General features: G+C 37.7%; 1 protein-coding gene across 8 annotated transcripts in view; it reads right to left on the reverse strand.

The window, feature by feature from the left end:
• The window catches only part of Spef2 (sperm flagellar 2), a 188934-nt gene that overhangs the window by 144191 nt on the left and 21658 nt on the right, over window positions 1-23085 (reverse strand). For 7 of the 8 annotated variants that reach the window (XR_009224705.1, XM_058572080.1, XM_046422327.2 and 4 more), the window contains exons 4-8: window positions 22813-22953; window positions 21223-21287; window positions 16937-17123; window positions 11212-11400; window positions 5052-5239 (exon numbers count right to left, since the gene is read on the reverse strand). Coding sequence is in view for 7 of the 8 variants with exons in the window: in XM_058572080.1 (XP_058428063.1) it covers window positions 5052-5239; window positions 11212-11400; window positions 16937-17123; window positions 21223-21287; window positions 22813-22953 (770 nt within the window). In the remaining variant the exon portion in view is untranslated. The remainder of the gene's footprint in view (window positions 1-5051; window positions 5240-11211; window positions 11401-16936; window positions 17124-21222; window positions 21288-22812; window positions 22954-23085) is intronic. The other variant, XM_058572081.1, reaches the window with a different exon arrangement.

Below are 23085 nucleotides of genomic sequence, written 5' to 3' on the forward strand. Positions count from 1 at the left end.
CTTAGAGTCTACTTTATTTGATATTAACACAGTCATCACTATTTAGTTTTGACTAGTATTTGCATGATATACATTTTTCCATTATTTTACCCTGATGTGTCTTTATCATTATTTCTAAAATGAGTTTCTCATGGACAGCATATAGATTGATCATGTTTTTAAATCTATTTCTCCAAACTCTATTGTCTTTTAATTGGTATGTTTAGAGATATGATGATTATTTTACAGCTTAGATCTATCAATCTAGTTTTTGTTCTTTGGGGAGGCTTTTTGTTTTGCTTCTTACTTTAGTTTCCTTTTCTTATTTTCCCGTGGGTTATATGAATGTTTCTTAGAATTCCATTTTGACCTAACAATTGTGATTTTGAGTGTATCTCTTTGCACATATTTTGTACTTGTGTTAGGCATTACATTACATAATTTATAACATTATCTCATCATTTTATCAGTTTAAGTATAGAATTCTTACCTCCCTTGAAGTTCCTTTACTTTCATCCATTGATAATATAATTCTTAAATATTTCCTGTATGTACATTTTGAACTACATTACACAGTGTTGTATTTTTTTTCTTTACCCGTTTACCTGCTTTCTCAAGAGGAAAAGGAAATCCTATTGCATTTACTCCTATTTTTTCTTTGCTTGTTCTTTTCTGTCTTTTTGAAATTCTAAGGTCCTTTTTTTTAAAAAAAATTCTGTTTAAAGAACTCCCTTTAACTATGTATTTATTAGGTATGCTGGCAACAAATTTTCTTAGCATATTCTGACAAAAATCAGATTTCATTTTCATTTCTGAAGGGTATTTTCACTGGGTGAAGGACTCTGGGTTCAGTTCTTTTCTTTTAGCTCTGAAAAAACACCATGCCACTTCTATACTTAAACTGATAAAATGATGAGATAATGTTATAAATTATGTTTTCTGGGTGAATAATCCTTTGTTATTTGAATTATTTGCCTCTGAAGGTAAGCTGTTTTGTTTCTCTGAGTGCTTTCATGAGGTTTTCTTAAATTTACTTGTGATAGTACCTTCATATGGGTTTCTTTGAGTTTATCTTCTTTGAAGTTCTTTTGAATTTATAAAAGGCAGACTCCATTTGGGGAATTCCAGGTACTCTTTCAGTCCCATCTTTTTTCCCCTCTACTTCTAGGACTGCAATGGCATGAGTGATGGTGGGATCTTAATGTCCTCCCATAAGGCCCGTGTGATAAAGACTTGGTCACCAGCCAGTGACATTATTGGAAGGTAGTGGGACATAGTGGGAAGAGTGAGGTCACTGGAAGCATACCCTTTGAGGTGATGTTGTGACCCCAGCTTCTTCCCCTCTTTTGTTTCCTGGCTGCCCTGAGGTGGATAGACCTCCTCTGCTGCACACCCACATGATGCTCTTGCTCACTACAGGCCCAAGGCAATAGAAACAAGCGACCATTGTCCCAAGTCTCTGAAACCTTGAGCAAACATAAAACTTTTCTCTTTATAAGTTGGTTTATCTCAGATATTCATTATAGTGGCAGAAAGCTGAGTAATGCAACACGGGTGAGCAGTTGCTGAGACTCTTACTATTTTTCAGTCTACTTTCTCTCTGTTGTTCAGATTGGGAAATTTGTATTGCTTTATTTTCTAGTTCATTGATTCCTTCTACTATCCCTTTCATTCTGCTGTTAAGACCAACCATTGAGTTCTTTCTTTATTTTGGTTATTGTATTTTCAGTTATAAAATATTTCTATTTAATTCTTATTTATATGATATTTCTCAGCTACGCTTAAGTTTTTGGTAAGTTTTAAAATTTTCACTTGTTTTGAGCATGTTTATAATTGCTCACTAAACTATTTTGCCATGGCTATTTAAAAATCTTTATCAGGTGTTTTGGTTAGATTTTTATTGCTGTTACCAAAACAGCCAACAAGAACAACTTACATGAGAAAAAGTTTATTCAAGGCTCACTGTGTCAGAGGTCTCAGTCCATAAAAGGCAGACTCCATTGCTCTGGACTTCAGATGAAGCAGAATACCATGGGAGAAGGGCCCAGCAGAAGACAGCTGCTCAGCTTACAGAAAGATGCAGAGAGGAGAGGAAGAGGAAGAGGCTGCAGGGAGAACAACTTAGGGCACACCCCCATGATGACCCACCTGTTCCAGTTACACCCACCTGCCTTCAGGTACCAATCATTCAATCCATTCAAATTAGGATGGACAGATTAGGTCACAGCTCTAATAATCTAATAATACCTCTGAATATATCTGCATTAGCAGGAGTTTTGGGCATCACTCATATCCAAACATTATCGGGTAATTCTAAGATCTCTGACATCTCAGGGTTGGCATCTGCATTCATTTCCCAGGGCTTCTATAACAATGTACCACAAACTGGGTGGCATAATTTGTCTTACAGTTCTATAGGCTAAAGGTCTGAAATCAAAGCATTGTCAAGGCTGCATGCCCTCTGAATCCTTCCTTGCCATTCATAGCTTTTTGTGTTTTGCTGAGAATCTTTGGCATTTCTTGGCTTGCAACTGCAGCTTGCCTTTGTTACAAGACAGTGCTCTCCCTGTCTGTATCTCTCCTCTCTCTAGTCATGTTGAATAAACTAGTATGACCTCATCTTAGTTAATCATACTCCAATGACCCTATTTCCAAATAAGGTCACATTCTGAGATACCAGGGGAAAGGACTTCAACACATCTTTTGGGAGGATGCAACTCAACCTACAACAGCATCTATATATATATATATATATATATATATTTTTTTTTTTTTTTTTTGGTGCTAGGGATTAAACCCAAGAGAACTTAGCCACTGAGCCACATCCCTAGTCACCCCTGCTCTTTAATTTTTTTTTTTTTAAACTTTGAGACAGGGTCTCTTTAAGTTGCTTAGGGCCTCACTAAGTTGGTAAGGCTGGCTTTGAAGTTGTTGATCCTCCTGCCTCAGTCTCCTGAGCTACTAAGATTACAAGCATGTGTCTCTGCATTTGGTCATAGATTGTCCGTTTATATTCAGTTTGAGCTCTTTCTTGTTTTTGGCATGATGAGTGATTTTTTAAATAAAAATCTAGATATGTTTGCAATATATTATAAGATGTTAGATCTTACTAACCCTCTCTCTCTCTCTCTCTCTCTCTATATATATATATATATATATATATATAATGCATATATATTACTTTTTATTTTCTTTTTCTTTTTCTATGTGATGCTGGGACTCAAACCTAGAACGGGGCATATGCTAAGTAAGTGCTTTACTACTGAACAACATTCCCAACCTACATTTTGTTGTTGTTTTATTTTCTTTTCTTTCTGACATTGTTCTGGCAAAGGAAAGAGGAGGTGTCACCTTGTTAATGACAAGTGTGGCACTTGGCTTTACAGTGTGTCCAGTGACACTGTAGTGGCAGTGGTCTGGTTATTACTGGGCTGGGGACTCCTCACTCTCTTCCAGCCTCCTCTGAAGCTGCCCAGTGTAGGAGAGGTGTGCTTGCCTCTCTCAGGTGGGGGAGGGAAAGTGCTTCCTGCTGGACCTCTGGCTATCTTTTTATAGCCACCAGAGGCTGAAAGATGAGGCTTCTTGCTTGGTCTTTGATGGCACAGCTAGAGGTGGGGCTGCCTTCTGTCTGTGAAGTTTGGATGGAGTAAAGCAGTACTGTCAGTTTTGGTCTTTGTCAGGTTACTCTATGGGAGCAGTCTGTACTGCATCAATCTGCCTTATATTTTCTCTCTTTAAAAAACATTTTATAACTTTTACATTTAGATTTCCTTCTTTTAACTTTTTGTCATTTAATCTGTTTTTAAATTAATAATAATGACTTGTGTCACTTTCCCCCCTTTGAAACCTTTTATGTTTTAGCTTCCTCCTAATTTTGTTCTGACAATTCCTGATCAGTTGAATTTGTATTAATCTGAAAAATATTTTTAAATCTTATTCTTTAATTCCTTTCACTTTTCAGTGTAATTTATTTTCTTTCTCTCAATCTTATGCCTTCTTTAGTTTTACCTTCAAAATGTCCTCATGGTTTTATTAGTTCATTTAGGAGATTTTTTATATGAAACTGGGCTAGACACAGGGCCACAGGGCTGAGAGCTGAGAAAGCCTTCTTATGTACAGGGGACATGGGATGCTTTCCCTCTTCTGTCCTACCCTGTTGGCTATCTGGCTGTCATTCCTTTCATTGTGGGGTCTCAAGAAGATCTCACCCTGGGTACTTGAGAGATATGCCAATTTAACTGGCTTGTATTATCCTTGACCTTGTGGAACTGCTTTCACTGAGATCTATTGTAGTGTCTTTCTGCTTCAGCTTTTGGCAAAATACACCATAAGAAACAGGTCTATGAGTCCAGATACCACATTGGCCCAAGACATTCTTTACAAGGTAGCCTACACCATGCAGTATACCTGTAGTGAGATCACATAAAAAAGGACTACTCTGAACAGAGTGCCAAGAACAATTTTTTTATTTTCTAGAGAAATGGCATGGAAAATAAAAATAATATGTTTCTTTTTTCACTTTGGTCACTGGGCAGGTTAGGTCAAATTTGCAGTTTGGTTTCAATGAATGACTGGCAAATCTACAAAACTGCTTATATAATTACAGTTCAATTTATCCCTTATTCTAAGCTTCCTACTTTTATTTGGATTTGACTTTTTTTTGACATTGGCATTTTTTTTTACTTTTGAATATTTCCTTACAGATATGCTGATTTCTTCTAGAAACAAGGTGTGATAAAAATAAGTAGGTCTAATAATTGGGGAAATAATCTTTAAATTCACTCTTTTGGTAAATTATAAGTGTTTCAAATAAATTATCATAGTTGTCCTTGTACATTACAGGTGAATTAGTCACATTCTGAATGGAAAAAGACATACGAACACTGAAATAAAGTTAGTCAATAGATGAATCAACTCAGTAAATCAAGAGGTCCTGGACTTTACTTCTTGGTTTTCTTTTATGAAACATCTTTGTCTCTCTTTGCTCATCAACCTAGTGTCTGCTTCACAATCTTATCCTTTCTTATTATCTGTGGTGTCTCAACTGTATTAATTATAGAAAGAGAACTTACTTATTTGTCAGCATTCGATAGTCTGCTACTTTTGTGGACAAATCAAGAATTTGATCCAAAATTTCTGCACATATTTCATAATGCTTTTTATAAGAAGCCTTAGCTCTTTCCATAGCAATCTGGGCATGAAATTCCTTCTCTCTGAGGATCTGTTCTTCAAAATCAATCTTGGCTTGTTTTGCCAAAGCCTAAAAAGGCAAAAACATATTTTAAGCCACTATCATTGTGCAATGAGTCAAATGAAAATTATGTTATCTTTTCAGTAGTCCAAAACAAACAAACAAACAAAACCCTTTAAATATAATGAAAGCTTTTAAAAAAAAGCAGGAAGAAGTTAATTATGAATGACCTCTTTCTCCATAATAAATTAAGTACTGAGTATGAAGGCAAAGATAATATAGGAATTATTCTACCTTTAGGTTATCAACAAACTAGTACATTGAGAAGTGATCTGAGCATGGAAAGCAAATGTGGTTAATGATAAATATGATGGTAAAACCTTCCATAAAAATGTCTTGGTTTTACAGGTTGCAAACAGGAATCACAGACCAGAAGCATAAATGGCCCTCACCCCCACCCCAGGAGCCTTGACCTAGACATATCTGCCCTTTGTTTATTAGCAAGGTAGTTCTATGATATTGATTCACACTTCAAAAACATTTTGGAAATTCCCTGATTATAGTGGTTTGAGATCATGACACATTTGACAACATATGTTAAGTGTGTTATGATAGCAACTACAAACCCTGTGGTGTTGTAGCCTTAACAAGTTGATAACCCTCATTTGTAGAAACATCTGTTTCTGTAGAAAGTAATAAAATATTTAAACATTTTGTCAAGACCCTCTACATGGTTGAGGACCCTTTCTTTACACAAAGGGTGAGGAAACATTCAGCTCAGCTTAGCCTAGCTGGGAGTGCACAATACTCAACTGGTGGGATTTGAGTGGCCAAATGTTGCTTATTGATACTTGCATCAGATTCTTGATGAATTAGATCACATGCTAATCTGCTCCATCAAGAAGATCTCCTCCTGTAACTCCACCCAGTCAATGCAAAATGGAAAAATGGAAGTGAACTTGAGCTTTGGAGGAAGCACACTTGAATTTAAGCCCCAGCTTGTGTATAGAATTCAAAAGCTGTGAGAAACTGGATAAGTTGTTTAGCCTCCTTATACCTTCATTTCTGAAAGTGGGGACACTAGCAATACTTAGCATGTCCTGAACCATCTTGTCCGAGTAAGTACTTCTTATCATGATACTATTCATAAATGACTGAGGGCATGACAGTGAATTGGTATGTAAGGCCACCATCTGTTTTGCTGTTGCTGGTGTATTTTGCATGTTTTGTTTTGTTTTTGGTGGGAACCTAGTTGACCTGGATGACCTCTGTTTAGTACATTTGGTACAGTTAGGAATTACACCAGAATTTACCATTCTTGTATTGTTTCATAAGCCTTATTTTCATGAAGAAAAAAAAATACAATTTAAATAAAAAGCTTAATGGCATGCTTTATGAGCTGTGAAGAGTTTACAGGAAACAGAAATGTAAGAGACTAAGAAAATCAGATGAGAATTTATGGATAGCGTGGCACTAAACTGGGTCATGAGGTTGGTTTACCAGTTTTTGAGAAACATCTGGAAATATTTAGAATGTGAGGAAAACCAAATCTTGAAGGGGAATAGAAGACTCTCCTCTCAGCAACAGAACAACTGCCTGTTTCTCCATTTTCCTCCCTTCCTCCTTCTGTGTTTTCCTCCCTTTCTTTCTTCTCCCCTCCTTTCTTTCCTTCCCCCTTCCTCCATTCCTCCTGTCCATCCAGCTATCTTGTCTTCCTTCCCCTCCTTTTCTGTGTCTACCACTAACTCTGTGTGAAACCCACCACAATTTCCTGTCTCATGACAGCAAAGTAGGTTGCAGCCCTAAAAAGAGAAAGAAGGAAAGGAAAAAGGAAGTCAGTGGGAGGTACCAAATCTCGGTGGTTATGAACTTGGATTCTAGAGTCTGATAGAGCAGGGTTTGCTCCTGCTGTAGCGCTACAAGCTGTGACTTTGAGCCTTCAATGTTTCATTTTCTGTCTGCGTAAAATTTAAATAAGGGTTGTGTCTACTTGTGGCTGTTTCAGAATTAAATGTGCATGCAATGAATGCAGTGCAGTGCTTGACTCAAAGGGATTGAGGGATAAGACAAGGAAAGAATGTGGCCTGGAATTAAGCTTTGAGGAACCTTGACAATAAATGCATTGGTTTCAGAAGAGAAAGAGCCTGCAAAAGGAAGTGCTCAAAATGTTAAATATGATTGCAGTTGATTATTGGTAACAATAATAGTAGGTGGCACAGAAATTGTAAGTCAGGAATTGTCTCCATATAGAATGGCTGTTCAATTGCCTTAAAGGAAGAGGTCTGCAGATTTAATTTTAAAAGAGAACAAAAATTTTTTTAAAAAATCTTTTGAAGGCTAAAATCACAAAGTTCTTTTTCTCCCTCTTCCTTTAAAATGTAGCAGATATTGGGAGAGGGCTTATGCAGAGCAAACTATTTTCTATGCGTGCATGATTATGTCAAAGTAAACTCTAATATTATGTATACCTATTATGTAGTAATAAAAACAATAAAAAATTGAAAGGCAATCATAATTCTGCTTTCCTGGGGGCTATCATGGCAGTAGGATTTGCAAACAGTCATAAAGCCACATGAATAAATGTCAAATCACACACTATGATGTGTCACCAGGGATAGACTGTGAGTATAGGGACACATCGTAGGGGTGTTGACCTAGACAAGAAGAGGCAAGTACACAGGGCTCTGAACAGTGAGTTCACTGATGAAAGCATGTGGCAACAGGGGAATGATGAGAGAAATGACTTATTCAAGGATCTTAGAGCAGAGAGAGATAGCCAGAGCCCAGGGGGCAGAGGAGAAGAGGGGTCATGAACCAGTATGTCGCTGATGGGGAGCCAGGGATGTGATTCTGAGTGAGAAGACAAAGGTCAAATCTGAACATCAGTAAGATGGCTCTGACTGCAGAATTGAGAGTGGATTGCAGGAGATGAGAGAGGAGATCAACTGCCTGTATGTTGTCTATAATTACTCCCTTTCTTCCTTTTAAGCAGTTAAAAAAAAATAACTGCTGCTTTAGGAAATTTCTGTAGTACAAAAAGCCAAAAAGGTTGAAGGATTCTTCTGATTTTAGTGAGAGACCAAACTCAAAGGCAAAATAATATAGGTATCTCAGATGAAAGAAGGTTTTCAGCAAGAACAGAAAGAGGAAAAGCCATACATCCTATAACCTGGCAACACCTGGGAAGCAGCAAAACCTCAAAGTGGATAATGTGGGGGACCATAAAAAGCTGGAGCAGCCTCCCCAGGACTGCTGTGCCACTAAGGGGCACACGTGGACTGTGGTAGCTGTGGTGTCGGTGGCAACAACTGGACGTGGGCCTGAGGAATGCAGTGTTATCCCCAATGACTTGACCCTTATAGCAGGGGCAGTGTGCATCTGTGTGGGCAGAGGTGGATTGCTGGAGCCCAGCTGAGGTTGAGCTAAAGAACATAAACAATGTTATGTCCTTTCATACCCCAGCTTATGGCTACCAACTCATATATACCAAAAATGGATGAGGGAGACCACTGTAGCAGTAGAAAGCAGAGGTGGTGGTATAGATTCTGAAAAACAGACATATCAAAGAAAAGGTGAGTACACAAAATTGATAGGACTTCAGGATGTTTTAGATATGGAGAAGTAAGGGTGAAGCTGGTTTCAAGTGGGTCATAGGTTTGGACTTGCAAAAGCTGATAAATATTGAGGCCATTTGTTGAGCTATGAAACCTGGAAAATGACAAGTTTAGTGAGGAAGATCACAAATTTGACCCTGAACATGTCGAACTTGAAATGCCCCTGAAATATATGACTAGAGGTGTCAAGGAAGCAGTTAAACCCATGGATCTACACCTCAGAGGGCAGAGACCTTAAGTGAACGAGTCATTGGTCTATTGCGGGAATTTCACCTCATGGTTGTGGATGGGATTGAGGAATAAGACAAGGAAAGAATGTGGCCTGGAACTAAGCTTTGAGGAACCCTGACAATAAATGCATTGGTCTCAGAACAGATGGGCCTTCAAAAGAGGCTGAGAAGGAGATACCAGAAAAGCAGGAGGATAACTAGGAAACTGTTTTCCACAGCAGAACTCGAGGGAAGTTGACCACAGAACAGCAAGTCAAGACAATTATATAAATAACACAAATATTAATAGTCTGCCAACATTGTTAAGAAACTTTAAAAATATCATAAACGTAAAGCTGTTTCTAGAATTCACTCCTTCCTGACACCCACAAACAATAATAAAAACTATAAGAACAGCAAATGCAAACTAAAGAAAAACGGCAATGTAAAAAATCCTACCTTCTTCACAATCAGGAAGTAGAAGAATATGGTGCTTTAGTAAATACATTTTGTGTAGTTAGTGAATGATATTAGAAAGAAAAAGTAGCAGTATTCATTTGAAAAACTGAATTCAGCACCTTTATTGGGCTCTTTATTATATACCAGCTATTTGTTGTTGAAAAATTCAATATTTATGGGTGAAAACAAATCCTACATCTATCAGGAAGAGGTGCCAGAACAGCAGATATCTCAGTTGTAGAAACGGTAATTGTGTAAGAGGAGAGACTGTCCTTTGTTTCAGGTGCTTCAGAACCTCCCTGTTTAGGTTTCTGAGGCTTTAGCAGGTCTGAGTGTCCAAATCCTCTGATGTCAGTTCAAATTCAGTTAAAGAAAGAACAAGTGAGGTGACTCAGTGGCACCTGCCTGTAATCTCAGCTTCTTAGGAGGCTGGGGCAGTAGAATTGTTCAAGCCCAGGAGTTTGAGGCCAGCCTGGGCAACACAGCAATATGCCTTCTTGAAAGAGAGAAGCTAGGGGTGGGAAAGGAAATAAATAAATAAACAAATAACAGGTGATGTGGTGATGCTTTTCATTCTAATGAGCGCAGTCCAACTAAAAAGAGCTTTGCTTTTAATTAATTGGGCTTGTGAAGGAAACCTATTTTCCAAACAGTGAGTTAGAAAGATAACTAAACATGTCATTTCTAATGTAAATGAATACTATTCAATACATCCAAGTCCACTCTTACCTATGAGATGGAGGAAACAATCAGGTAGTTCAGTTCTTGAGGCCTAAGAGAACCCTGGAGGTCAGCATTCATGCACCTCAAGTTCATGTGGTATGGATCCCCACCTCCACCATTTAGGGTCTGCCCGTTCTACAAAGAAGAACATTACTTTCCTTTCCTGACTCTGGAGAGTATGATAGTTTCTAAATGATATTTCTAAGAATGGCACCATCGGAGAAAACAGCATGCCTGGAAGCTCTATCTTGGTTTCCATGTAACATTGTCAAGTGCAACACTCCAGAGGAACCTAGGTCAATGACTCCTTAGAGTCCTGAGGAAGAAATAATACAATATGGGCCTGAAAAGTCTTGTTTAAGGTTGGTGTATGGAAAACTAATTGTGTCTTGCTGAAAGCAAGCAGCTTAAAAGATCTCACTGCCTGAGATTGTTCACTGAGGATAAACAACACCTGTGCTTCTGTTAGCAACAAGTGGACTTTGAAAGAAAGAAAGTGTTCTGGGTATGTAGAGGAAAAAAAAGTAATGATTAAAGGAAATGAAAAATTGATTATCACCATTTTTACAATAACATGCTATACCTGAAGAAAATGGACTGGTGTATTTAAGGTATTCAAGGAAAATGGTGAACTAAGTAAGCATTTTATAGATAGCAAAACTAACAATCACATATAAAAGGTACACACTCTTATCAGGGAATACTGTTGCCATGAACCCTTCCTGAGGAATTAATTGGATAAGGAGCTTCAGATAATTAAAATAGCCAGAGACATAGAACAGAAGGATTGATGGTGATCATTCAACACTCAGTTTCTTATAGAATTGGGAAGGAAAGAAGGGAGTACAGTAGGTAGTGGGTATCTTCTCTGTTAATGCAGTTTATTTGAATAAAAATGGGTGGCAAATTATCAGGTCATATAAAAAAAATAACTCTCTTTTGGCAATTGACAACAAAATACAGCTTTGTTTACCATGATTTGGTAGAAAGGGTCAAAAGAAACTTCAGAAAGGTTTTTAAGAGAGATAATGTTTACCGCTTCTCGATCAAGAGCATCCTGGAAATCTTTAAGTCGTCTTTCCTCATATTGTTTTTCTCTGAATATTCTGTTTTGCCATAAAACTTCCTTTTCATGCCGCACATGCATGAGCTGCACAGCAATCCTGCGTTCCTGCTGGGACTGTCGCATTAGTCGGTGAATCAACTGCTCCTCTCGATAAGCCTCCTGCAAACACCAGCCAGAGACTAATTATCTATCAAAGCCACATCCAAATTTCCCATTGGGATAAGAAGCCCATATCTAAATAATAAGTAAAAGGCTTAATATTCATATAAATCAATTTCTGCCATTTGATTTAAACTTGAACATGACAAAAGACAAATTATAAAAAAGAAAATTCCCAGAAGAGATTGAACAACCTTTGTTATCTAGAATTATAATGGTCTTGAAACTCACAATTACTTTAAATGAATCATTACTTCTTTTAAAATCTGATTAAACAAATTAGGTGTTTTTCTCCCAGGGTTTTACAAATGAGCAATGTGATTCTCAATTTGTAAGCATGTTTTCAGAAGTTTTGAAATGTGTTATATGCATTCTAACAGAACTACTAGCTGTAAAAAAAAAAAAAAAAAAAAAAAAAGCAGATATTGTCCAGGAAATGAACAGATCAAGTTAGTTCCCTGTGGGGGACATGTCCATATCTGTATAAAGAAAGGCTGAAATCTGAAAGAATGTTAAGACTGATAGGATACGGAGACAAGTTAAGTGGAAATAACTGACTTATCTCTGAAAATATGAGTGGTTATAATCTGAAATGGAAACTAGTTGTATTTATCTATTTTAGGATAATGTAAGGGGAGCGGCAGTAAATGAAGAATGGGGAAAAAATTAAGCAGGAATCAGAGGTCTTGGATCTTGCATCCCGATTGTGTAGTTTTGGGGAAATAGCTCTGTTTTGCAGGTCTATTTCATGACAGGCAGCAATGAGAGGTTTGAAGATGGAAGATGTTCTCTCAGGCCACATCAAGCCCTCTCAATGTGTCTAAACAGAGACATCATGTGGAAAGAGGAGGTAATTTAGTAGTCAATGGGGACTTAGACAAACACCTAAACATTGGAGTTTTACGTTTAATGTTAACAATACAATGATTTATGATTCATCCAATCATTAAATGGCACTGTCTCAGATGATCTCTACCATCAGAAAATTACAGGAACAATATTATATATTTAATAGAACAAAAACACAAATAAAAATGACACTGTATGGTAAATGATGAAGCCTGGATCTGGGCATTATTTAAAAAATGCAAATTTAAGTTCAAGAAATAAGTATTTTTTTTTCTCTTGGTAAGAGAAATGGGGTAAATAACATCATGAGCAACTAACGTTAATAATTGTTTTCCTGCTCAGATCCAATACTGGTGGTGAGGCAGAATGTAAAAATGGTCACAAGTTCTTCCCTCTGTTCATTCTCAGCCTTGCAGTATTTCCCTTCAGGCATCCCAACCAAAAAGTAGAATCTATTTCTCTGCTCCTTAAATATGGAGTATGAATTGACCTGTGGAACATCAGCCCCCAAATCAAAACGTAAGATGTAAGATTAAAAAAAAAAAAAAAGGAAAAGAAAAGAAACATGTGGGGTCAGATTTCCTTCATTCTCCCTTCCACTTCCACCAAGTTCATAGTTTGGTCTACTAAAAAATGAGACATCTTTTGGGGGAAAACACCAGTCTTTTTAGCAGGACCTGACAGTTTTCATAAGTCAGTCAACTCTACCAACCGGCCAAAGACTTAGCAGCAAGCCCTGCGGATCCCAGGCCAAAGTGTTTACCACATTTGGGGGGTAGTTTTGATACATGAGGCACAGTCCCAACAAATATTTTTTTTTCTTAAATATAAACATATTTTATTATTTCGAGTGAAGTATAGGTGATGAGGCTATGTTTATGTGGCAAGGCAATGTAACTTACAAGATTAGATCTGGTCATTTAGCCCCTAGGAAGAACATTGAGTTGGTCAGTTATACTTTGATTATTGCTAGATGATAACACATTATGGTTAAAGTAGGAAAAAGAGAAGGAAATTACTATGGCTAAGTCAATTCTATGCATATGAATCCTCATTATATAGAACCAGAAAGTGTGTTATACTCAAAAGCTGAGTGGAAAATATAAATTTTTTATTCTTTTGTACAAGGAGTTCTCATTTTAAAAACAGTCTGTTTCCCCCAAATCTCAATGGAATTTAGTATATATTTTCTCATAGAAATTAAGATATAAGTTATTATTAGGAGCTCAGGATAGACTATAAATGTTCATTTAACCTAGAACATGGATGTTTGCCATGAACAAAATGGAAAAATCATAGAAGACTCACTTCTGTTTTAATTATATTTACTATGTTTGGAGAGAATTTAAACAAATCTACAATCCAGAATAGTATCAACTTGATTGCCAGGCTCTCTGCTTCTCCCATGAGTTGGAACTAGAAGTTTACATAGGTCCACAGCCATTGCTTAATTCTTCAAAGAGGCCCATGCAGCTCTCATGGAGGAGTGGGCTACTGCAGGAAAGACCCAGCTAAATATTCAAGGAGCTTTAAGCTATGAAGTGAGGGAGGGGTCTGATATTTGAATGTCAGCACAAAGAAAATATTGTAGGAAAGGTTCTTGGCAGACAGAGATGTCTGATTGGGGGCCAAGAATTAACCAAGAAGCTAACCAAATGGCTCAGTGCTTTTATTTTTATTTTTTTCTTCTCTTTTCTTTTTCTTTTCTTGTGTTCCCAGTCTGAAAGTCTTCATCTGAACACCTTGAAGTATTTTAAACCCAACGAGTTAAGAACCAAATTCCCTAATCCCCTTTCAGACCTGGTCCTTTTCCCATATTTCCCCATCTCAGGTGATGATCCTATAAGAATCCTGTGTTGTAAGATAACAGGGCCAACCTAAGTCTCTTTTACTACTCCTAATACCTAATTCTTCCAGTAGTCATCTATCATATAATCTATGCATGGTTTAAAATGACCCCTTACTCCTTTCTGTACCCACTGGCACCCCTAACCTTGGTGACATCATCCTTTCCTACCGTGCCTTCCTTCCCCTCCATTCCCACTCATAACACTTATGCTCCAAAAAGCCAAAGTAAACTTTCTAACTAAATTTCATAATTTAATCCACAGAATTCCCCTTTTTGAGGGATCACTGGGAAAGATTACAACTCATGCTCAGGGCTCTGGCTGTCCTCACCAGCTACACTAAGATGAGGGCATATAAATTCCACAGGAGAACTGCGACAGCTAAGGAAGATATTTTGAGACCTTTTTGATAGATTCATGAAAATGGAGCCAGAAGAAAAGCATCCAGGGCTGACGGGATTTATGTCTTCCTGTTGAAAAGCAGGGGTACCAGAAGGAAGTAGAGGAGGGCCTAGCCCTAATAAATAAGCATTTTCTCTTTGAAGATAAAGGACAGATGGACAAACAGGCCATGTGGCACATGAAAATAACCCACCCCACCATTGTGCACTCATGTCCTTGGGTCAGTGGCACAGGGAAGCTGGGTACACTGTACTCCATGGACAGGAGGCCATGAGAGCAGAGAACCCTTGCTGCAGGAGGAAGACAGCAGCTTTCCCAGTCATAGAGAAGCAGTAGCAGGAAATGGGGTTACCGTGAAGGAGGTACCCAGAGCCCTGACTCTTGTGTACCAGTTTGGAATCCCAAACTGATAAACCAAGCTCTAGCTTTAGTCTTCACATCTTCACAATCAATACTAACAGTATCCTAATGGGAAGTGTGGGAAGCAAGATAGATTTTATTCACCCCCCTTTCCAGGTAAATATCAGGCCTAAATTTTAGGCTGAGAAAACCTTACCACCAACACACAAGTGTTTTGTAACATCAATGTGTGTCCAACTTTCCACTGCTAAATGACAAAGCTTGAAATATGTAAGTTTAAAGAAATCTTTTCAATTATTTAATTTTCTTAATTTATAATTCTAAATAAAAGAAAGATGATCAAGCTGAGTAAAAAAATCCGTGAATCTGAAGAAATAACCTTTTAACACAAAGAGATGTCCTAGAGTGAGGAAGGAGTGGGAACCCTTGAATAGTTTATTTCCTCATATTTACACAGTGGCTTACTAACACCCCTATGTCTATAAGCCATTAAATTATATTGATTTTGCTTCTAAACCATCTCTTTTGAAGTCATTTCCCTTAATCCCCACTGTCATTACTCTAAATTCAGAGTGGGATGATCTGTTACCTGGATTACAGCAATAGCTACGGCTTGTTTTGCCCTCCTGCGATAATATTCTTCAAATTTAAGCCAGAATAATCTTTTAAAAGGCAAGTCTGACCTCATCACTCTTGTTCCTCTTTGCACTCAAATAGGAAATTGTAAAATCTCCTTTCTTCCTCTATGTTTTCATCATGATTTGGTCTCTGGTGACTCCTGCCACATGACTCGATTTTTAGTTAACTAAAAGCACTGAGCCTGCCCTGATGCACGCCTGTAATCCCAGCAACTTGGGAGGCTGAGGCAGGAGAATCCCAAGTTCAAAGCCAGCCTCAGCAACTTAATGAGGCCCAAAGCAACTTAGTGAGACCCTGTCTCAAAATTAAAAAAAATAAAATAAAAAGGGCCGTGATCTGTCTCAATAGTTAAGCACCCTGGGCTCAATCCCCAGTATCAAAAAAAAAAAAAAAAAAAAAAAAAAAAAAAGAAAAAAAAAAGAAAAAAAAAATCAGAATAAAAGAATAAAAGCACTGAGCCTTCCTTTCCACATAATCTTCTCACTTTTGGAAACTCACTTCACCTTCCACCATCTTCATAACCCCTGGTAACCCTCTCACCTCCACCCCCACATCCATTCCCAACTTCAGTCAGTTAACTCCTGACCCTTCTCCATGCTCCTGTTGTGGTTCTTCAGATGCCACCCTCTGCACCAGGCTAGGTGGACCAGCCTGCTCTGGCTCTGGGTCACCTACCTCCCCCCCATCACCTTATAGCACTTTACCCTTGAATGTTCTTGCCTGTTTACAAATCCTCTCTACATAGTGAGGTGGGAGAAATCAGGTGTCTTGTTATTACTACTCTTCATGCTATCTCTGGGCCTCACAAAAGTCCCCAGAGCACCAAAGAGATAAAGGGAATGTGTGTTCCGTGTAAAAATTGCTCAGTGATTCTATTACTGTAACTGTATCAAAATCACCATGGGGACCCACACCCAGAGTGTCTGATTCAGCTTGGTGGGGCCCAGTTATTTGTTTTACTAAAATCCCCTGGTGATGCTAATGCTGCAGGTCCAGGAACCACATTTTGAGAACCACTGGAGTAGACTAATGAACAAATTTTGAAGATGAACACCTCTTTTGCCAGAAGTTCTCTTTGCTTCTAGAAGTAACAAGAGACCATATGGATAGTATAGATTTTAGATCTTTTTTTCATCGGTGTTTCTTTATTGTGGTAAAATACACATAAGGTGAAATTTACCATCTCAACAATTTGTAAGTGTACAACTCAGTGGTATTAAATAAATTCATAATTTTGTGCAACCATCAACAGATTTTAGGTTCTTTAACAAATATGTAGGGTTTTTTCCCCCTAGGCATATTTGCTATTCTGATGTGAGGATAGACCAGTGACACTTGATGCAGAGCGCAGACAATACATGTATAAGATACACATTTGTGTAAATAGAAGATGACAGTGTGTAAAGTTCCCAGCACCTTTAAGCATCTAAGTATCTTACCTCCTGTGCTTCATGGGCTATTAACTGGTCCATTAATAACCTCCGCCGTCTTTTCTCCCTTTGCTCCCGTGCAAAAGCATCTTCTTCTAAGCGCTTCTGGATTTTTTTAATGTAGTCATCATCCGAGTAAGTGTTTAACAAATCAGTAGTTATATGGTCTGCTGTATCTAAAGAAGTCTTGGATGCACTAAGGACAATAATTTTTATTTTAGATTTTAAAAAACAATGTGACTACACATCATTACTTTGTGACTATGGAAGACCTCCAGCGAAGCTTCCTTGAGATCTCTGTTAATTTGTGAACACAAGCAGTGAAGCAAATATGAGATCCGCAGTGTGACACCCAGAGCTTATCACAGATTTCATTTGTTCCCCCTGTTTCTGAATGCAATCTCTGTGAGGTCCTTCGCATAGCCCTCTTTCTAGGCCCAACACTCTTTTGTTCTTTCACATTCTTTGATCTGCAGTCTACCTAGAGATTCTGAACTTCTCTCTCTTTTCCCTGCTGCCTCCTCTGCTTCTTTCTTCTTGCCTCTCCTGTTTGAAGTCAATAGAAGGTAGCCTGTGGATTAACCACATGTAATGAAAGGCACACCTCTGTGACAACAGACCACACACAGTGATGTCAGGTCACTAGACTGTGCTTTTAAGGGTGGCTCCATGGACTGCCACTTTGTTCTGATCTTTGATGATGCAAGGTGTTCTCTGAACTCCCAGGTGAATATCTGACTGCTTAGGTCAGAGGCTTTTCCGTAAAGAATGAATCTGCATTATATACTTCTGTGGCCCTCCCTTTTTCTCAAAACAGCTTCAGTTTTATTCAGGGGAGTAACATCCCCAGCCAGACTACATTTCCCAGTCTCCCATTTTGCTAAATATGCCGTGAAACTGAATCATAGCCAGTAAGCTATAAGCAGAAATGTTATGGGGCATCTGCGAATGCTTTCTAAAGGAGCTATTTCAGATAGGAGGTACTATGTTTTGTCTATCTTCCTTCCTGAGGGCCTACTGTCCAAAGACCCAAAAAGCTGTCTTGTATCACGAATGTGACAGGATAATGAAGAAAAAATGAAGTAAGGAAGATTTTTGGCCCTTGATGACGTTGGAGCTCCAGCACACATTCTGTAGTGCTCACCTAACAATTTCTGTTATATGAGAGAGAAGTAAACATTTCTCTAATTTAACCCTTGTTGTTTTTAGATTTCTAAAGGTAACTAATACAGACCTGGGGTCAGGCTGTGTTGCAAAGGCAATAGGAAACAGGGTAAATATTTGTAGCTGTATAGTTCAGAAATGATCTTGAAAACATTTAATAACAGACATGGCAAGGACACTAATCAATCAAAATGGATGCTGGAAGGGCTTGGAGGACACAGCTGTGCTTCATGTTAACTCTAATTGCAAAATTTCTTGAAATTGAGGGGTCCTAGCAAAGAAGGTATGGGGAAAATGATTTACCGACAAGTAACATGTATTTCAGTATTTTGAGATGGGCATCATCTGTTTATCACCCTAGAGCATGTGACTGGTGAGATGAGTAAAAGAGGATAAGTAGAGTTTTTCATGGACCAAAGTCAGGGTGGGTGTAATGGGGTTCTCTTGGCGGATGCACAGATGAGTCAGTTTGGATTATGCTGCTTTTACATGTTAAGAAGGCCTATTGATGAATGAGAATGAGGATCAGATCAAGGCATCCAAAATTTCTACAACCGAGTGTAGTGGCACATACCTGTAATCCCAGCCACTCAAAAGGCTGAGGCAGGACTTCAAACTATACTACAGAGCAATAGTAACAAAAACAGCATGGTACTGGTACCAAAACAGGCAGGTGGACCAATGGTACAGAATAGAGGACACAGAAACCAATCCACAAAACTACAACTATCTTATATTTGATAAAGGGGCTAAAAGCATGCAATGGAGGAAGGATAGCATCTTCAACAAATGGTGCTGGGAAAACTGGAAATCCATATGCAACAAAATGAAACTGAATCCCTTTCTCTCGCCATGCATAAAAGTTAACTCAAAATGGATCAAGGAGCTTGATATCGAAACAGAGACACGGCATCTGATAGAAGAAAAAGTTGGCTACGATCTACATACTGTGGGGTCGGGCTCCAAATTCCTCAATAGGACACCCATAGCACAAAAGTTAATAACTAGAATCAACAAATGGGACTTACTCAAACTAAAAAGTTTTTTCTCAGCAAAAGAAACAATAAGAGAGGTAAATAGAGAGCCTACATCCTGGGAACAAATCTTTGCTCCTCACACTTCAGATAGAGCCCTAATATCCAGAGTATACAAAGAACTCAAAAAATTAGACAATAAGATAACAAATAACCCAATCAACAAATGGGCCAAGGACCTGAACAGACACTTCTCAGAGGAGGACATACAGTCAATCAACAAGTACATGAAAAAAATGCTCACCATCTCTAGCTGTCAGAGAAATGCAAATCAAAACCACCCTAAGATACCATCTCACTCCAGTTAGATTGGCAGCCATTATGAAGTCAAACAACAACAAGTGCTGGCGTGGATATGGGGAAAAGGGTACACTTGTACATTGCTGGTGGGACTGCAAATTGGTGCAGCCAATTTGGAAAGCAGTATGGAGATTTCTTGGAAAGCTGGGAATGGAACCACCATTTGACCCAGCTATTCCCCTTCTCGGTCTATTCCCTAAAGACCTAAAAAGAGCATGCTACAGGGACATTGCTACATCAATGTTCATAGCAGCACAATTCACAATAGCAAGACTGTGGAACCAACCTAGATGCCCTTCAATAGACGAATGGATAAAAAAAAAATGTGGCATTTATACACAATGGAGTATTACTCTGCATTAAAAAATGACAAAAGCATAGAATTTGCAGGGAAATGGATGGCATTAGAGCAGATTATGCTAAGTGAAGCTAGCCAATCCCTAAAAAACAAATGCCAAATATCTTCTTTGATATAAGGAGAGTAACTAAGAACAGAGTAGGGAGGAAGAGCATGAGAAGAAGATTAACATTAAACAGGGATGAGAGGTGGGAGGGAAAGGGAGAGAGAAGGGAAATTTCATGGAAATGGAAGGAGACCCTCAGGGTTATACAAAATTACATACAAGAGGAAGTGAGGGGAAAGGGAAAAATAATACAAGGGGGAGAAATGAATGACAGTAGAGGGGGTAGAGAGAGAAGAGGGGAGGGGAGGGGAGGGGGGGATAGTAGAGGATAGGAAAGGCAGCAGAATACAACAGACACTAGTATGGCAATGTGTAAATCAATGGATGTGTAACTGATGTGATTCTGCAATCTGTATTCGGGGTAAAAATGGGAGTTCATAACCCACTTGAATCAAAGTGTGAAATATGATATATCAAGAACTATGTAATGTTTTGAACAACCAACAATAAAAAAAAGGACGGCAAATTCAAAGTTAGCCGCAGCAACTTAGTGAGGCCCTCAGCAACTTAGTGAGGCCGGTCTCTAAATAAAATACAAAAAGGGCTGGGGATTTGGCTCAATGGTAAAGTGCCTCTGGGTTCAATCCCCAGTACAAAAAACAAAAACAAAAAACAGTTTAAGTATCTCCACTCTGCTTGATTTTCCTTCCACTCCTGACCTTTCCACTATTTCTTCCCTTTTCCCTTATTTCTCCTCATTTGACTTTGTATCTCATTCCTTCAGAAGTATTAATATGGAGCCGACATTGTAGTTTGTTTCTGTCTTATTTTTTAACAGAATTCTTTCATAGTCTAAAAAAATATAAATGAATAGAGTTTGGATAGTTTTCATTTTAAAAGGCAGAAGAAAAACCAAATTGCTTCTAAAATATGTAGTCTCTAATGAATTATCGTCAGGGACCTTCAATAGGAAGCAAAGGGGTTAACAGGATCTTTATCTTTAGGAAAATAAAATTTATTAAGGAGGTACTATTTTCCAAGAACCCACCAAGCTGATAGTCCTTGTAATAGTCAGTCAACAAATCATTCAACAACTCTTTATTGCTGGTCCCTGTGCTAAATGCTAAGGATGCAACATGAAAAATCAAACTCGAGTTGAATGAAGGCTTTGCTGTGACACATTTCATTTACTAGTATCTTGAAATAATTTTAGTGAATGTTTAAAAAAAAGTGTGTGAAGTTAGAATAAACATGGTACATCTTTCTTCAATCTTCTTATCAAGATTCTCCATAGTGAAAGATTCCTGGAATTGTTATACCAGATAAACTATTTCAAAACTATTTAAAGCTTATGAATACAGTTCTGTGATTATTAAAATAGTTCATAGCCCACCTTTCTTTTGCCTGGAGATCCTTTTTTATTAATGCTTCAAACTTCTTAATCTCATTGGCCACATCCTTTAAAGAAAAAAAAATCATCATTAGTTCTGTGCCCTAACTGGAACCATTGAAAATCTTTATTTACCATTTTCATTTAAGTTTATAAAGTGACATACTAATCAAGATAATTAGGAGCCAAGATATGAAAATCTGCATTCTAGAACATTTTTACAATTCCAATTTGTTATTTTTAGACTAGGTTAACAAAATAGGAAAACTGCCTAACCTGAATCATTTAGTTCACAATTCTAATAATACACCAAAGGGCAGTGAATTAAAGTGAAGAATATCAGAGTCAGGGCATGGATTTGAGAGATATAAATATTGCTCTAAAAATTGTTGACGTGGATGTCTTAATCAATGCAACCTTATTTATACTATTCATTCGTTCTCTGAAAATCAGCTTATTCTTGTGCATTACAAATCCTTATTAATAAACTTTGATCAACTCTCAGAGAAATATGAGAGTTAAATAGCAAAATGAGGTCAGCAAAAAGCCTCTGTCATGGTATTTTTTAGAATACAAGGACTTTGTTTGTTTTTTGTCTTTTTTTTGTGGAAAATAGAAATGTGTTGGATTAATGGATTCAGGAATAATCGAGAGATCCATCAATTTCTGCTTTATCCGCACTGGTGAACATGAGTAAAACGTGTCAACTTTCAGAGTTTAAGTTCTCTTATCTACAAAATGGGAAAATAACATTCTACTAAGAGAGTTATTTACAAATTAAAGATAATGTGAAATGCCAACCTACATCTTAAAATATAGTAGATGTACACTAAATGGTAGCTCTTTTTCTTCTTAGGTCACACAAGATTATATCAACAATTAAGAGTTACTATCAAATTGTAGTATTGATCTCCTATGAAATATAAACAGATTTTATCCTATTGTAATGATTGAAAGTTGATCTAGTAAAATACCACCAGTGTAGGAATCTTGAATTGAAATATACTGATAGCATAGGGATCCCAGTTAATATTCCTGGGATCCATAGCAAAATCGTGCTGCATCCTGAGGAAAAATGATATATAAGGTGTGTGTATCTTATAAGGTATGCTGCACCCATGGCAGTCATGACACATTCTGATCCCTTTTGTTAGCAACCATAGAATGCTTCTAAACAGGGGCTGGGTCTGTAGCTAAGTGGTAGAGCACTTGCCTAGCACATGTGAGGCACTGGGTTCCATCCTCAGCACCACATAAAAAATAAATAAAAAAGTAAAATAAAGGTGCGTGTGTGTGTGCGTGTGTGTGTGTGTGTGTGTGTGTATTGCTTCTGAACAAGGAGTCTAGACCAGTGCTGCCATTTAATAAGAATTTGCCGAGCCTGGCCAAAAGCTATTTTCTCTATAAAACCTACAAATAACAGTGTAAAATGGATTGGATATGCATAGACTAGAGAAATTTTGATTAAAGAAGGGACAAGGCCAGAGGTAATTTGAAAAGCAAAAATTTCACAGTTCTCTAATACTTTAGGGAAAGATCTTTTTTTAAAAAAATTATGATAAACACAACATAATAGTAAGGATCATCACTTACCTCTGCCTCTTTTTTCTTTTTCAGCATTTTTTGTGCCTCAAGTGCTTTCAAAGTACGATTGGATGTAGGTTTAGGAATCTGTATGATGGCTGCTTGGATTTTGGCCATTATTTCATTTTGTCGTCTTCTGCTTAAGCGTTGCTGAGTATCCCATATATATTAATTGAGTTTTTCAGTTTGTCAGAATAATAGGTAATGTAATACATGCACAGATAGACAGACATACAGTTTCTATATTGAAAATTTTAGAACTCAGCAATTGACCAATAGAAT

Source organism: Marmota monax, unplaced genomic scaffold, assembly GCF_021218885.2.
Source record: "Marmota monax isolate L192 unplaced genomic scaffold, Marmota_monax_Labrador192_F-V1.1 WCK01_AAM20220418_F8-fsc00077, whole genome shotgun sequence".
NCBI lineage: Eukaryota > Metazoa > Chordata > Mammalia > Rodentia > Sciuridae > Marmota > Marmota monax.